This window comes from Clupea harengus, chromosome 2 (genome assembly GCF_900700415.2).
Source record: "Clupea harengus chromosome 2, Ch_v2.0.2, whole genome shotgun sequence".
NCBI classification, from domain to species: domain Eukaryota; kingdom Metazoa; phylum Chordata; class Actinopteri; order Clupeiformes; family Clupeidae; genus Clupea; species Clupea harengus.
This window is the reverse complement of record NC_045153.1, coordinates 277,584-290,083: the sequence shown is the minus strand read 5'-3', so window position 1 is coordinate 290,083 and position 12,500 is coordinate 277,584. Positions and strand designations below refer to the sequence as shown.

At 45.6% G+C, this 12,500-nt stretch overlaps 4 protein-coding genes across 10 annotated transcripts in view; 2 read left to right on the top strand and 2 right to left on the bottom strand.

The window, feature by feature from the left end:
- slc37a1 (solute carrier family 37 member 1) overlaps nucleotides 1-1,044 on the bottom strand; it is a 29,000-nt gene extending 27,956 nt beyond the window's left edge. For 2 of the 3 annotated variants that reach the window (XM_042709451.1, XM_042709456.1), the window contains exon 1: nucleotides 892-1,044. The gene's annotated coding sequence lies outside the window, so the exon portion shown is untranslated. The other variant, XM_042709454.1, reaches the window with a different exon arrangement.
- A 74-nt stretch (nucleotides 1,045-1,118) lies between these two features.
- On the top strand, nucleotides 1,119-4,957 carry rsph1 (radial spoke head component 1). Of its 2 annotated transcripts, none has more exons than XM_031580333.2 (8): nucleotides 1,119-1,408; nucleotides 2,012-2,125; nucleotides 2,592-2,697; nucleotides 2,811-2,901; nucleotides 3,116-3,251; nucleotides 3,690-3,761; nucleotides 4,445-4,550; nucleotides 4,808-4,957. In XM_031580333.2, exons 2-8 carry the CDS (start codon nucleotides 2,096-2,098, stop codon nucleotides 4,855-4,857), a joined length of 591 nt encoding a protein of 196 aa, XP_031436193.1. In that variant the 5' UTR covers nucleotides 1,119-1,408; nucleotides 2,012-2,095; the 3' UTR covers nucleotides 4,858-4,957. The 2 variants fall into 2 exon arrangements, with proteins under 2 accessions (XP_031436193.1, XP_031436183.1); XM_031580323.2 differs by lacking the exon at nucleotides 1,119-1,408 and adding an exon at nucleotides 1,545-1,887.
- A 2,805-nt stretch (nucleotides 4,958-7,762) lies between these two features.
- Nucleotides 7,763-10,074, bottom strand: hdac3 (histone deacetylase 3). Its single transcript, XM_031580319.2, has 2 exons — nucleotides 9,116-10,074; nucleotides 7,763-8,742 (listed from the first exon to the last, which is right to left on the bottom strand). Exons 1-2 carry the CDS (start codon nucleotides 9,839-9,841, stop codon nucleotides 8,182-8,184), a joined length of 1,287 nt encoding a protein of 428 aa, XP_031436179.1. The 5' UTR covers nucleotides 9,842-10,074; the 3' UTR covers nucleotides 7,763-8,181.
- A 756-nt stretch (nucleotides 10,075-10,830) lies between these two features.
- LOC105898494 (ribosomal RNA processing protein 1 homolog B-like) overlaps nucleotides 10,831-12,500 on the top strand; it is a 15,711-nt gene continuing 14,041 nt past the window's right edge. For 2 of the 4 annotated variants that reach the window (XM_031580305.2, XM_031580297.2), the window contains exons 1-3: nucleotides 10,832-11,015; nucleotides 11,711-11,793; nucleotides 12,059-12,116. In XM_031580305.2, the coding sequence (XP_031436165.1) occupies nucleotides 10,889-11,015; nucleotides 11,711-11,793; nucleotides 12,059-12,116 (268 nt within the window). In that variant the 5' untranslated portion in view covers nucleotides 10,832-10,888. Of the gene's footprint in view, nucleotides 11,016-11,710; nucleotides 11,794-12,058; nucleotides 12,117-12,500 lie in introns of all 4 variants that reach the window. The other 2 variants (XM_031580290.1, XM_031580299.2) reach the window with 2 other exon arrangements.

The following is a 12,500-nucleotide window of genomic DNA, read 5'->3' as shown; positions in this document are numbered from 1 at the left end:
ACTAACACCATCACACACACACACACGCACACACACACTAACACTCTCACACACACACATACACACCACACACCACACACCCCATCACACACAGACATACTAACACTCTCACACACACTAACTAACACTCTCACACACACACATACATATACACTAACACTCTCACACACACACTAACACTATCACACACACACACACACACACACTAACACTATCACACACACACACACACACACACACACACACACTCCCTCCCTCACACCCTCACACCCCCTCACACTCCTCACACCTTAACACACTCCTCACACCCCAACACACATCTAAACACACCTGAAGACTCTCTCCCTCTCCAATCCCACCCAAACACCTCATCTAAACTGTCACCGGTACTTCGCAGCTGGGCATGACCATGTCCACGAACCCTCAACCCTAAACTGATCACGTCCCCAAAGAACTCAAGGCTTCCCAACCCTCAAATCTCAGCACAGCCATCTCAGTGCCATGTATCCGTAAAGTCTCCCACCCAGTACCGGATATCAGACCATATCATACCAAACTAACCATCAAAGTTATCAATCTTTCCTTGGGTAGCTAACCGTCCAGTGTCCTCCTCGCGAGGGCTAGATCCCTCACCAAACACACTGAACACAGCCTGAAGTCTGCGCGCGTCCTCCTACCGGCTTGATCTCTGACAGACGATAAAACCTAGATCCGGTGACTCGGATCGTTTTTCAATCCAAATACAAAACTAATTAGCCTCTCGTGATCATTTCCAAGCAGCGCAGGCAGACACATCAGCGCAGAAGAGCCTTCAGCGTCATCACTCAAAAGCCACGGTCTTGTTCAACTGTCTTATGTCTCCAGCTCTTTAATATGATTATTTTGTCTTACCGGATTCAAGAAGTGCTACGGAACCACAGCTGAGTCGTTTTCATACGTTGCGTGTGTGGCAGCTTGCCTCGTAAGAGACTTCCTCATTCGGACAAGTCTATCAGATTGGACACACTGCTCGCGCTGCTTACCAAACTGACGTCACGACACGGAACTAGTGGCCCGCCTCCGGCTCCGTGTCATTTTATGTTGTTGCAGTTCACGGAGACACCAGTTGGTATCTTCTAGCAGGAAAACGAAATTAATATATCTGTGTTATCCATTTGGCGTTGAACATAAACGTACCCTACTACACATATACACGGACTCAGAGTCGCTCACGGAAGCACACTGTGGAATGTCAGGCTGTCCATGGGAAATTATATGTTAGTTAAACTTTATCTAGTGCCTATCTGGTCAATTAAAAGTTAGTTTATGATCTGGTGCGTGACTTCGCATGCAATCTACTGACAGATAACTGCTCAGTGCTCAGAGCTGGAGGGTTCACTTCCTGCGCCACATCTGGGCCAGGTCCGCGGTGGGCTAAAAAATCTGAGCACTTATTGTTCAGGCATACTGATTACCGGAGTTTGTCGCCTGTTGGGGAGCCTGATTCACTGTGCTTTTTATTTTTTTGGCGGCTGATCTGAATATATAAAAATATGATGGCGTCCTTGTGTGTTTATTTTTTTACGTCTGTGGTTAAAATTGCCTAAACATATTATTTCAGAGGATTGTACTCTATGTTCAATAGTTATTCAATCATATTCAATTTACTTTGGAATATGTTTACAATTGTTGAATTTCTGTTTTTGTTGTCATTGACTTCCCAAAACGAACAGCTTCCCTTGAACGCAAGCGCGTGGTTGTCATGGCAACAGTAAACTCAGGTCCCAGTTGTGTTTTGGTTCTTTAGATAGCTTAGCACAAGAGAGGTAGATAGTTCTTTATTAACCTACTTAGAAAATGTCAGACGCCGGATCCGTGGATTTTGACGACGAACAAGGGTACCTCGGGGTGAGATTAAATATGATGATGACCTTGTTTACAACGACGGCCCGCTGGCTAACGTTTACATTAACTCGCCAACAACTGTAGACGTTAGATACGCTATCATAGCCATGTTGTTTGAATGCTGCAGGAGTACGAGGGGGAGCGGAATGAAGCCGGAGAAAGACACGGTGCTGGCAGAGCCGTACTACCGAACGGAGACACCTACCAGGGCATGTACGAAAACGGCAAAAGATGTGGTCAGGTAAATCTCTCTGCCCTTAACATTTTAAAATGGTTGGCATTGTGTCCCTCAACGTCTGATATTACCACGCGTCTTAAGAACAGTTTTTTTCCCCGACGGCCATCAGAACTCTAAATACCGACATGCACTAAACACTAAGCACTTTATTGACTACAAGTCGCATACCATCTCAGTCACCTTACACATGTGCATTAACAAAGCTGTATTAATTGATGTATTTATTGAAGTACTTTAGTCTATGCCACCGCACTTTGTTCTACTCTTAATGTATATGTATATATATATATTTTTTTTTTTGGGCTGTTCCTACTGTTTTTGGATAGTTGTAGTATTGTTATGTTATATGTTGTTGTTGTGTTATATGTTGTCCCTCGTCACACCAACAGGAGAAGCACTCAAAATTTCGTTGTATAAATACAATGACAATAAAGGCTTTTCTATCTTTCTATCTATCTATTTATTAAAGGGAACTTACCGGTTCAAGAACGGTGCCCGATACATCGGAGACTACTACCAAAATTTGAAGCATGGTCATGGGGTCTTTTATTATCCGGACGGTTCCAAATATGAGGGTACGAGAAAAGAGGTCAGGCATTCAATCAGTTAGCACTTTTCAGGAGACTGAAATAAAGGAATAAGTCTGTCTCTTTCTCTCTCTCTCTCTCTCTCTCTCTCTCTCTCTCAGGGAGCTGGGTTGATGACCTACGACAAGGTCACGGGGTTCACACTTATCCTAACGGAGACACCTATGAAGGGGAGTGGCTCCGTCATCAGAGGTGTGGCCTAACTACTCCCAAACTCCCTCTCTCTCTCTCTCTCCCAAGCACACTTCACACTGAGTTTTACACATACGTGAACGCAAACACACACACACACACACCCCTCTTGCACACACTTCTCTGTGGAATGAGAAAATTCAACATTGACTTTCTCTGACGTAGCCTCTTCTCTCTCTCTCCCCCTCCCTCCCTCCCCTCGCTCCGGGACCAGGCAGGGGCAGGGTGTGTACGTGTACAAGGCCACAGGGTCCCAGTACTGCGGCTCGTGGGTGGGGGGCAAGATGGAGGGGGCAGGAGAGCTGATCCATCTCAACCACAGGTTCCAGGGAAACTTCCATAACAACAACGTGAGTCCAACATGTGTGCGTGCAGTGCCACCTCCTTATTGACTGAGTGTGTGTGTGTGTGTGTGTGCAGTGCAACCTCCCAACCAGCAACAGTGAGAGGAAATATGACACCATCTTATTACATTTACATTTAGTCATTTAGCAGACGCTTTTATCCAAAGCGACGTACAAGGGAGAGAACAGTCAAGCTAGGAGCAATAAAAAGCATGGTGTAACAATAAATACTACTTTACATAAGAAATATAACAAAATGAAATAAAAAAGAAAAAGAAGTGCAGAAATGTAACTGCTGTAATTGCAAGTTACGCACTAGTCGAAGTGCCAGTTATTTATTGACTGAGTGTGTGTGTGTGTGTGTGTGTGTGTGTGTGTGTGTGTGTGTGTGTGTGTGTGTGTGTGTGGGTTCTCACCTCCTCAACTCCCTCTCTGTGTGTGCAGCCGTCAGGTCTTGGGAAGTATGTCTTTGACATTGGCTGTGAACAGCACGGAGAGTACGTGCAGGTGGATCAGGTACTCTTCACTGTGTTTTAGTGTGTAATACTTTCACTGTGTCTTATAGTGTTTTATACTTTAACTGTGTTTAAGTGTTTAATACTTTAACTGTTTTAGTGTTTAATACTTTCACTGTGTCTTATAGTGTTTAATACTTTAACTGTTTTAGTGTTTAATACTTTAACTGTTTTAGTGTTTAATACTTTCACTGTTTTAGTGTTTAATACTTTCACTGTTTAAGTGTTTAATACTTTAACTGTTTTAGTGTTTAATACTTTAACTGTGTTTTAGTGTTTAATACTTTAACTGTTTTAGTGTTTAATACTTTCACTGTTTTTTAGTGTTTAATACTTTCACTGTGTTTTAGTGTTTAATACTTTCACTGTGTTTTAGTGTTTAATACTTTAACTGTTTTAGTGTTTAATACTTTCACTGTGTTTTAGTGTTTAATACTTTCACTGTGTTTTAGTGTTTAATACTTTAACTGTGTTTTAGTTCTTGATACTTTAACTGTGTTTTAGTTCTTGATACTTTGCAGGTATTGCGTTGTGTGTTTTTGCAGAGAAGAAGTTTCTGCTTTGTCCAATAAGATGTTAATATAATTGCTTACTATATTTGGAATACCTAAAGTTTGTTATGCTGATCCTGATTGTGATTACGTGCGTGCGTGCGTGCGTGCATGCGTGTGTGTGTGTTTTAAGGATCGAGCGGATGGGGATGAGGAGGAGGCTGTTTCTATGCAGTTGAAATGGAAACCAAAATCGGTCTCTGGACTGACACTGTGGAGCCCAGTCAAAGAGAGCACAGGTGTGTGTATGTGTGTGTGTGTGTGCACGTGTGTGTGCGCACGTGTGTGTGTGTGCATGTGTGTGTGTGCACGTGTGTGTGTGTGCATGTGTGTGTGTGCACGTGTGTGTGTGTGTGTGTGTGTGTGTGTGCGCAGATGTGTGTGTGTGCACGTGTGTGTGTGCACGTGTGTGTGTGTGCACGTGTGTGTGTGTGTGCACGTGTGTGTGTGTGTGTGTGTGTGTGAGGTTCACTACTCATCTTTTTTCTCTTTTCAGAAGGGCAAATTGAAGGGCTGAAAGAACTGAAGACACAAGAGGCCAACTGACCTTCCAAACACACACACACACACCCATACACACACACACACACACACACAGATGTCTTTTTCACACTGGAATGTAAATTAAAGGCTGCAGTCTACTCAGTTTCCTAATATATGCTTGTTGTGTTTCTCAGAGAAAGACATGATGGAGTGTGTGTGTGTGTGTGTGTGTCTCAGAGAAAAAGAGGATGGAGTGTGTGTGTGTGTTAGAGAAAAAGATGATGTAGTGTGTGTGTGTCAGAGAAAATGATGATGGAGTGTGTGTGTGTGTTAGAGAAAAAGATGATGTAGTGTGTGTGTGTGTGTGTGTCAGAGAAAATGATGATGGAGTGTGTGTGTGTGTGTGTCTCAGAGAAAAGGATGATGGAGTGTGTGTGTGTGTGTGTGTGTGTTAGAGAAAAGGATGATGGAGTGTGTGTGTGTGTGTTAGAGAAAAGGATGATGGAGTGTGTGTGTGTGTGTTAGAGAAAAAGATGATGTAGTGTCTGTGTGTGTGTCTCAGAGAAAGAGGATGGAGTGTGTGTGTGTGTGTTAGAGAAAAAGATGATGTAGTGTGTGTGTGTGTGTCTCAGAGAAAGACGATGGAGTGTGTGTGTGTGTGTCAGAGAAAAAGATGATGTAGTGTCTGTGTGTGTGTCTCAGAGAAAGAGGATGGAGTGTGTGTGTGTGTGTTAGAGAAAAAGATGATGTAGTGTGTGTGTGTGTGTGAAACGATGGGCAGCCATTGGGCTTGCATGTGTTCTGTTTCATTTGAGTGTTGTCTTGGTGACATTTAAGATGACAGAACTTTGAATTTCGTCCTTGCATCTCTGTGTGTGTGTGTGTGAGAGATGTTGGCCAGGTGCATCTGTGTGTGTGTGAGTGTGTGTGAGAGAGATGTTGGCCAGGTGCATCTCTGTGTGTGTGTGTGTGTGTGTGAGAGATGTTGGCCAGGTGCATCTCTGTGTGTGTGTGTGTGTGTGTGTGTCTGTGTGTGTGTGTGAGAGAGATGTTGGCATCTCTGTGTGTGTGTGTGAGAGATGTTGGCCAGGTGCATCTCTCTGTGTGTGTGTGTGTGTGTGAGAGAGAGATGTTGGCCAGGTGCATCTCTGTGTGTGAGAGAGATGTTGGCCAGGTGCATCTGTGCGTGTGTGTGTGTGTGTGAGTGTGTGTGTGTGAGAGAGATGTTGGCCAGGTGCATCTGTGCGTGTGTGTGTGTGTGTGAGTGTGTGTGTGTGAGAGAGAGATGTTGGCCAGGTGCATCTCTGTGTGTGAGAGAGATGTTGGCCAGGTGCATCTGTGCGTGTGTGTGTGTGTGTGAGTGTGTGTGTGTGAGAGAGATGTTGGCCAGGTGCATCTCTGTGTGTGTGTGTGTGTGTGTGTGTGTGTGTGTGTGTGTGTGTGAGATATGTTGGCCAGGTGCATCTCTGTGTGTGTGTGTGTGTGTGTGTGTGTGTGTGTGTATGTTGGCCAGGTGCATCTCTCTGTGTGTGTGTGTGTGTGTGTGTGTGTGTGAGAGAGATGTTGGCCAGGTGCATCTCTGTGTGTGTGTCTGTGTGTGTGTGTGAGAGTGAGAGAGATGTTGGCCAGGTGCATCTCTGTGTGTGTGTGTGTGAGAGATGTTGGCCAGGTGCATCTCTGTGTGTGTGTGTGTGTGTGTGTGAGAGAGCTGTTGGCCAGGTGCATCTCTGAGTGTGTGTGTGTGGGGGTGTGTGTGTGTGTGTGTGTGAGAGAGCTGTTGGCCAGGTGCATCTCTCTGTGTGTGGGTGTGTGTGTGTGTGTGTGTGTGTGTGTGTGTGTGTGTGTGTGAGAGATGTCTGGGTGAACTGCTAGTACCATTCCCCAGGTCAGGGCAGCATCTTGAAGGAAGAAAATCCATCCATCAGCTGTGATGTTTTTATTTAAAAACATGTAAATACCTCCTGTATGCACAAAATGGTAAGACTGAAACACACAAACATCCAGAATACAAAGATACAAAAATGAACAGTTAGTAAATCTTGATTACACAGCCTGTAACCGGCAAAGTGTACACATGTGGCTAAAATGTAGATTGTGTGTGTGTGTGCATATGTGCACTGTGAGTAATGAGCGCGCGTGTGTGTGCCTGTGTGTTATATTTGATTTTCACACAGCAGGCTACTCAGATGTGTTGGCCAACTCTCCCCCACTAACTGGGACCAGTGAAAGAGCATCACCCACCTGTGTATGTGTGTATGTGTGTGTGTGTGCCACACTAAACTGGGACCAGTGAAAAAGAGCATCACCCACAGGCACACACACAGAGATGCACCTGGCTAACATCTCTCACACACACACACACACACACACCCACAGGCACTAGGATCTCATTCATGTAGAAACACTTTAATAGGAGGGGCTGCCAAGGAGTCACAGTAATGTTCATAACCCAGGAGTCTTAATCCCAGTCATAAAATTAGTCTTAATCCCAGTCATAAGGTCCTTAATCCCAGTCATAAAGTTAGTCTTAATCCCAGTCATAGGATTAGTCTTAGTCATTGGTCATAACCCAGTCATAAAGTTAGTCTTAATCCTAGTCATAAGGTCCTTAATCCCAGTCATAGGGCCAGTAATGTTCATAACCCAGGAGTCTTAGTCCCAGTCATAAAGTCCTTAATCCCAGTCATAAAGTCCTTAATCCCAGTCATAAGGTCCTTAATCCCAGTCATAAAGTCATAAATGTTCATAACCCAGGAGCCTTAGTCTCAGTAATGTTTATAACCCAGGAGTCTTAGTCTCAGTCATAGGATTAGTCTTAATCCCAGTCATAAAGTTAGTCTTAATCCCAGTCATAGTCTTAATCCCAGTCATAAGGTCCTTAATCCCAGGAGTCTCAGTCCCAGTCATAGGATTAGTCTTAATCCCAGTCATAAAGTTAGTCTTAATCCCAGTCATAAGGTTAGTCTTAGTCCCAGTCTTAGTCTTAGTCTCAGTCATAGGGTTAGTCTTAGTCCCAGTCATAAGGTCCTTAGTCCCAGTCTTAATCCCAGTCATAGTTCATAACCCCGGAGTCTTAATCCCAGTCATAAGGTTAGTCTTAGTCCCAGTCATAGTCTTAGTCTCAGTCATAGGATTAGTCTTAATTCCAGTCATAAGGTCCTTAGTCCCAGTCATAAAGTCCTTAGTCCCAGTCTTAATCCCAGTCATAGTTCATAACCCAGGAGTCTTAATCCCAGTCATAAGGTTAGTCTTAATCCCAGCTGTATTGAGTCCTGTGGTGGGGTCAGCTGGGGTGAGGTTAGGTCCATGTATGTGTGGGCGGGGGGGGGGGGGGGGGGGGGGGGGTCTGGTGAGGTCACACCAGGCGGCGGACTTCCAAGCAGGACACTAAATCTCCACGTCGCTCTCCTTGTCATTGTCATGGTCGCCGTCGTAGAACTCGCTGCTGGCCTCCGGCCGCGAGTAGTTCTCCTCGGACGCGCGCTCGTCCTGGTCCGCCTCGTCCGTGCGCTCGTAGCTCAGCAGGTCGGCCGGCACGTCGTGGATCTGCACGCTCGGCGCGTGGTTGAGCATCTTGAGGTTCTCGAACACCGTCTGCCGGATCTGCTCCAGGTACTGCCGCGAGTTCTGGTTCTCGATCCGGGTGCTCACGTCCGGGTGCAGGGTGAAGTCCGGCGCGAAGTACTCGAAGTACTCGCTGTAGGGCAGCTCGTCGCTGATGGGCTCGTCCACCAGCAGCGACGTCTCGTAGGTCCAGCAGCGTGCCACGTTGCGCACCGTGTAGCCGCCGCCGCCCAGCACCAGCAGGGGGATCTTGAAGCTCTTCACGAACTCCACGCACTCGCCGTGGCCCCGGATGCTCAGGTTGAAACAGCCGAGCCGGTCGCAGCCGAGAGAGTCGGCCCCGCACTGCAGCACGATGCAGGTGGGCTGATAGAAGTCCACCACCTGAAGAATGAGTATAATGTGTGTGTGTGTGTGTGTGAGAGAGTTGAAGGTCAGAGAAGGTGGAATGGTAAGAATGAGTATAAGCATATTTTTTCTACAATATTATCTGCCACTGCAAGAGTTTAACAGCCAGTTATTGTTGGTGTTGTGTTTTTTGTTTGCTTTTATAATTTTCTTTTTCTGTCTGTGTCTCAAATTGCTTTAGTTGTATATTTGTTTTGGGAAGGGGGGGAGAGGGGTTGTAATGTGTATCCTCGCCATTTGGCTGTCTGATGTGTTATCCTCTCACTTGTCTGTGAGGACTATTGTACATTTAAGTCTTGTTTTGAAATGTCTACAAATAAATCAAATATATATTAAAAAAAAACACCACCTGCTTGATGACGGGCTGGAACAGCTGCCGGTAGCTCTGGTCGTCGATGCCGTCGCGGAGCGGCACGTTGAGGCAGTAGTAGCGCCCGCTCTCCGCCCCCACCTCGTACATGTCCCCCGTCCCGGGGAAGAAGTAGTTCCCGTATTTGTGGAAGGACACCGTCATGACTCGGTCCGTGAGGTAGAAGGCCTCCTGAACCCCGTCGCCGTGGTGAATGTCAATATCAATGTACAGGACTCGTGGGTGATACTTCAGAAGCTCGAGGATGCTGATCACTATGTCGTTCACGTAACAGAAACCCGAAGCCTCGAACTTCTTGGCGTGGTGGAGCCCGCCAGCCCAGTTTATGGCGATGTCACAGATCTTATGGTTGAGCTGGGTGGCCCCCTGGAGGGAGGCGCCCGTGTATCGCGAGCAGAACTCAAATAGGCCCGGGAAAACGGGGCAGTCGTCTCCCACATTGAACGTGTTAAGACTCTTTGTGAAGCCCTGCATGTTATTCGGACTAACCTTCTGAAGGAAGTCGATGTAGTCCTCCGAGTGGAATCGACACATGTCATGTTGCGAGGCTTTATAGGGCTTGAAAACCATCATCTTCTTGTACAATCCATAATGCAAAACGAGACTGTGGGTCAGGGAGAGGCGATGAGGTTTCATGGGATGTCCCGCGCCATAATGGAAATTCCCGACGTCGGGGTCGTAAAAGTAGGCCGTTCTGTTCGACATTGTACGATATAATTATCAAGGACTTAAAAAAAATACAATTCGACTTGCTTTCTCAGCTTTGAAGTGACGAGTGGCGCCTTTCCTTCTTTCACCGAGCTGTCGCCATTATTATTCTCTTCCTCAACTACAACGATGTGAAATCGGTGATATCAACAACTCACTAATATGGCCGCCAAAGAATGTCGTCAAAATAAAAGACCTCTCTTCTTCTCTGAATCGTGGTTAAAGGAAAAGGAGGCTGATAAAAGCACTGTTCTATGGGGATAGTTAACAGATCTTTAGAGAGTATGTTTTATTGCTCGCCTTTTATTTAAGATAATATAGATAATAAGATAATGACACAGACACACACACACACTTGGCATTTCTCGGTGTACTTGACGCAACCTAACTTATTTTGATATTTGCACTGCTTCGGTTCCGCCCTCTAAACTGCTTATTGCCATGAATTTCACATCGCTTCTTCTTTTGCTTACCGTGTCTACGGTTCCAGAGCGTGTCTCTCACCCTACCGCCGATCGCTATTTCTTCTTCTGTGATATTCAATAATGGCTGTGATGACCAATACAATTATATATATCGCCATCGTCTGGATCAGACGTATATCAGCGCATAGACATATATACGGTATATATGTCTCTGTATCTGCGTGTATCAGCCCCGCATCTTCAATAATTTAGATGTATCGACTTATTGGCCTTTTTTTTTTTATGTCAGAAATCCCTTGACAGGTCTACTTTTCCTACACCTTTCTTTGCGTCCCAGTGTGTTTTGTATGTTCCAGCGACTTACAGTAGTGTACTCCAGTGGCACGCGTATGTCATTATCAAATATGTAGCTATATGTACACTTTTATACAAAGATGACTATCAGCGCCCTGGTGAATTATAAGATTGTAAAAGAAGAATATTTTCCTTTGTCAGTAAAAGGAAATTCTCTGCTGCCCCCCCCAGAATTGACGCTGTGACGCCATCAAGTTGCGTCGCTGAAAGAAGTGACGTATAGCAAACGCGCCACTGCTGTTCACTCTCCACGTGAAGATCCAACATGGCGCAGGAGCAGGAGCCTGAAGTGCTTCTGGCGCAAAGATTAGCGGCAAACGAGAGGACTGTGCGGACCAAAGCCTTTAAAAAGCTGCGGAGATACGTGAGGTCGCGCTCACAAATACCCGGAGGTACGAAAAACATAATTCTCCAACTTCTGTCTTAATCCAAATGTGTCGCCTGAGGCTCTGACGCCGCTCTTAAGAAGCCATGCTGTCCGTGTGGACGTGCGTGTGGTTCTCTGGGTGGTTGTATTGTGTGTTGTGTGTGTTTGATTGTGTGGATTGTGTGTTTGAATGTGTGTTATGTGTGTTATGTGTGTGTGTGTTTGGATGTGTCCTTCTCGGTGTGCACTTTCATTACCTATGATGGGGTGGAGATGACGGCGTAAATTAAATGAACCAATTGGTTGACGAACGTAATGGAGAAGAAGACTGACTAACTGATTTAGCTATGCCTGTTACTCGCTCAATCTTGTGTTTGTTACTCGCTCAATCTTGTATTTCCGGGCTTCTGATTGTGTGTGTGCCCGTGACATTAGGGGGCTTCACTGAAGACGAGTTGCCTCTAACCCTTCTGATTGTGTGTGTGTGTGTGTGTGTGTGTGTGTGTGTTCGTTCGTGACATTAGGGGGCTTCACTGAAGACGAGTTGCCTCTAACCCTTCTGGCTTCTGATTGTGTGTGTGTCCGTGACAATAGGTGGCTTCACTGAGGACGAGTTGCCTCTAACCCTTCTGTGTGTGTGTGTGTGTGTGACATTAGGGGGCTTCACTGAAGACGAGTTGCCTCTAACCCTTCTGTGTGTGTGTGTGTGTGTGACATTAGGTGGCTTCACTGAAGACGAGTTGCTGAAGATCTGGAAAGGACTCTTCTACTGTCTGTGGATGCAAGACAAAGCGGTGCTGCAGGTGAGTGTTGGGACAGAGGCTGTGTGTGTGTTTGTGTGTGTGTGTGTTTGTGTATGTGTGTGTGTGTGCCGTGCGCGCCTGTATGACAGTAAAGGGCTGAGCATAATGCGTTAACACGACATCGACTGGTTGGGCTGTTGTGCATGTGTGACTTGTTTCTTATGCGCATGGAATGTGTGTGTGTGTGTGGCTGGGGGGGGGGGTGTTATTGTAAGTGTGTGATTTGCTTATTGTATAATGACTGTCTTGTATGTGTGCTTAACAGGAAGAGTTATCAGAACAGATTTCTGGCCTGTTGCTTAGTTTCCAGAACACCGACACACGTAAGTATCATGCCACGCTTCCTACAGGCTAGTGTGTGTGTGTGTCACTGTGTGTGTGTGTCACTGTGTGTGTGTGTGTGTGTGTGTCACTGTGTGTGTGACTGTGTGTGTGTGTGTGTTGGGGTGAGATTTGGCTATACCGTTATAACCGCGGTATACTCTTATTTTGAAATCCAATCGATTTCTTTTTAGATAATGACCTCCGAACTATACATCATCCAGCTTATTATACGGTTACTCACAAAAACAATAGAAGACATTCCTCCAAAATACCAAAATATGTAAACGCTATAGTTCTTTTTATCCAGAAAAAACTGCTGCTCCATCATTTACTTGCGTCTGTTTACAAGGAGCCTCTATGTCTTTGTGTCTGTGTAAAGGCCA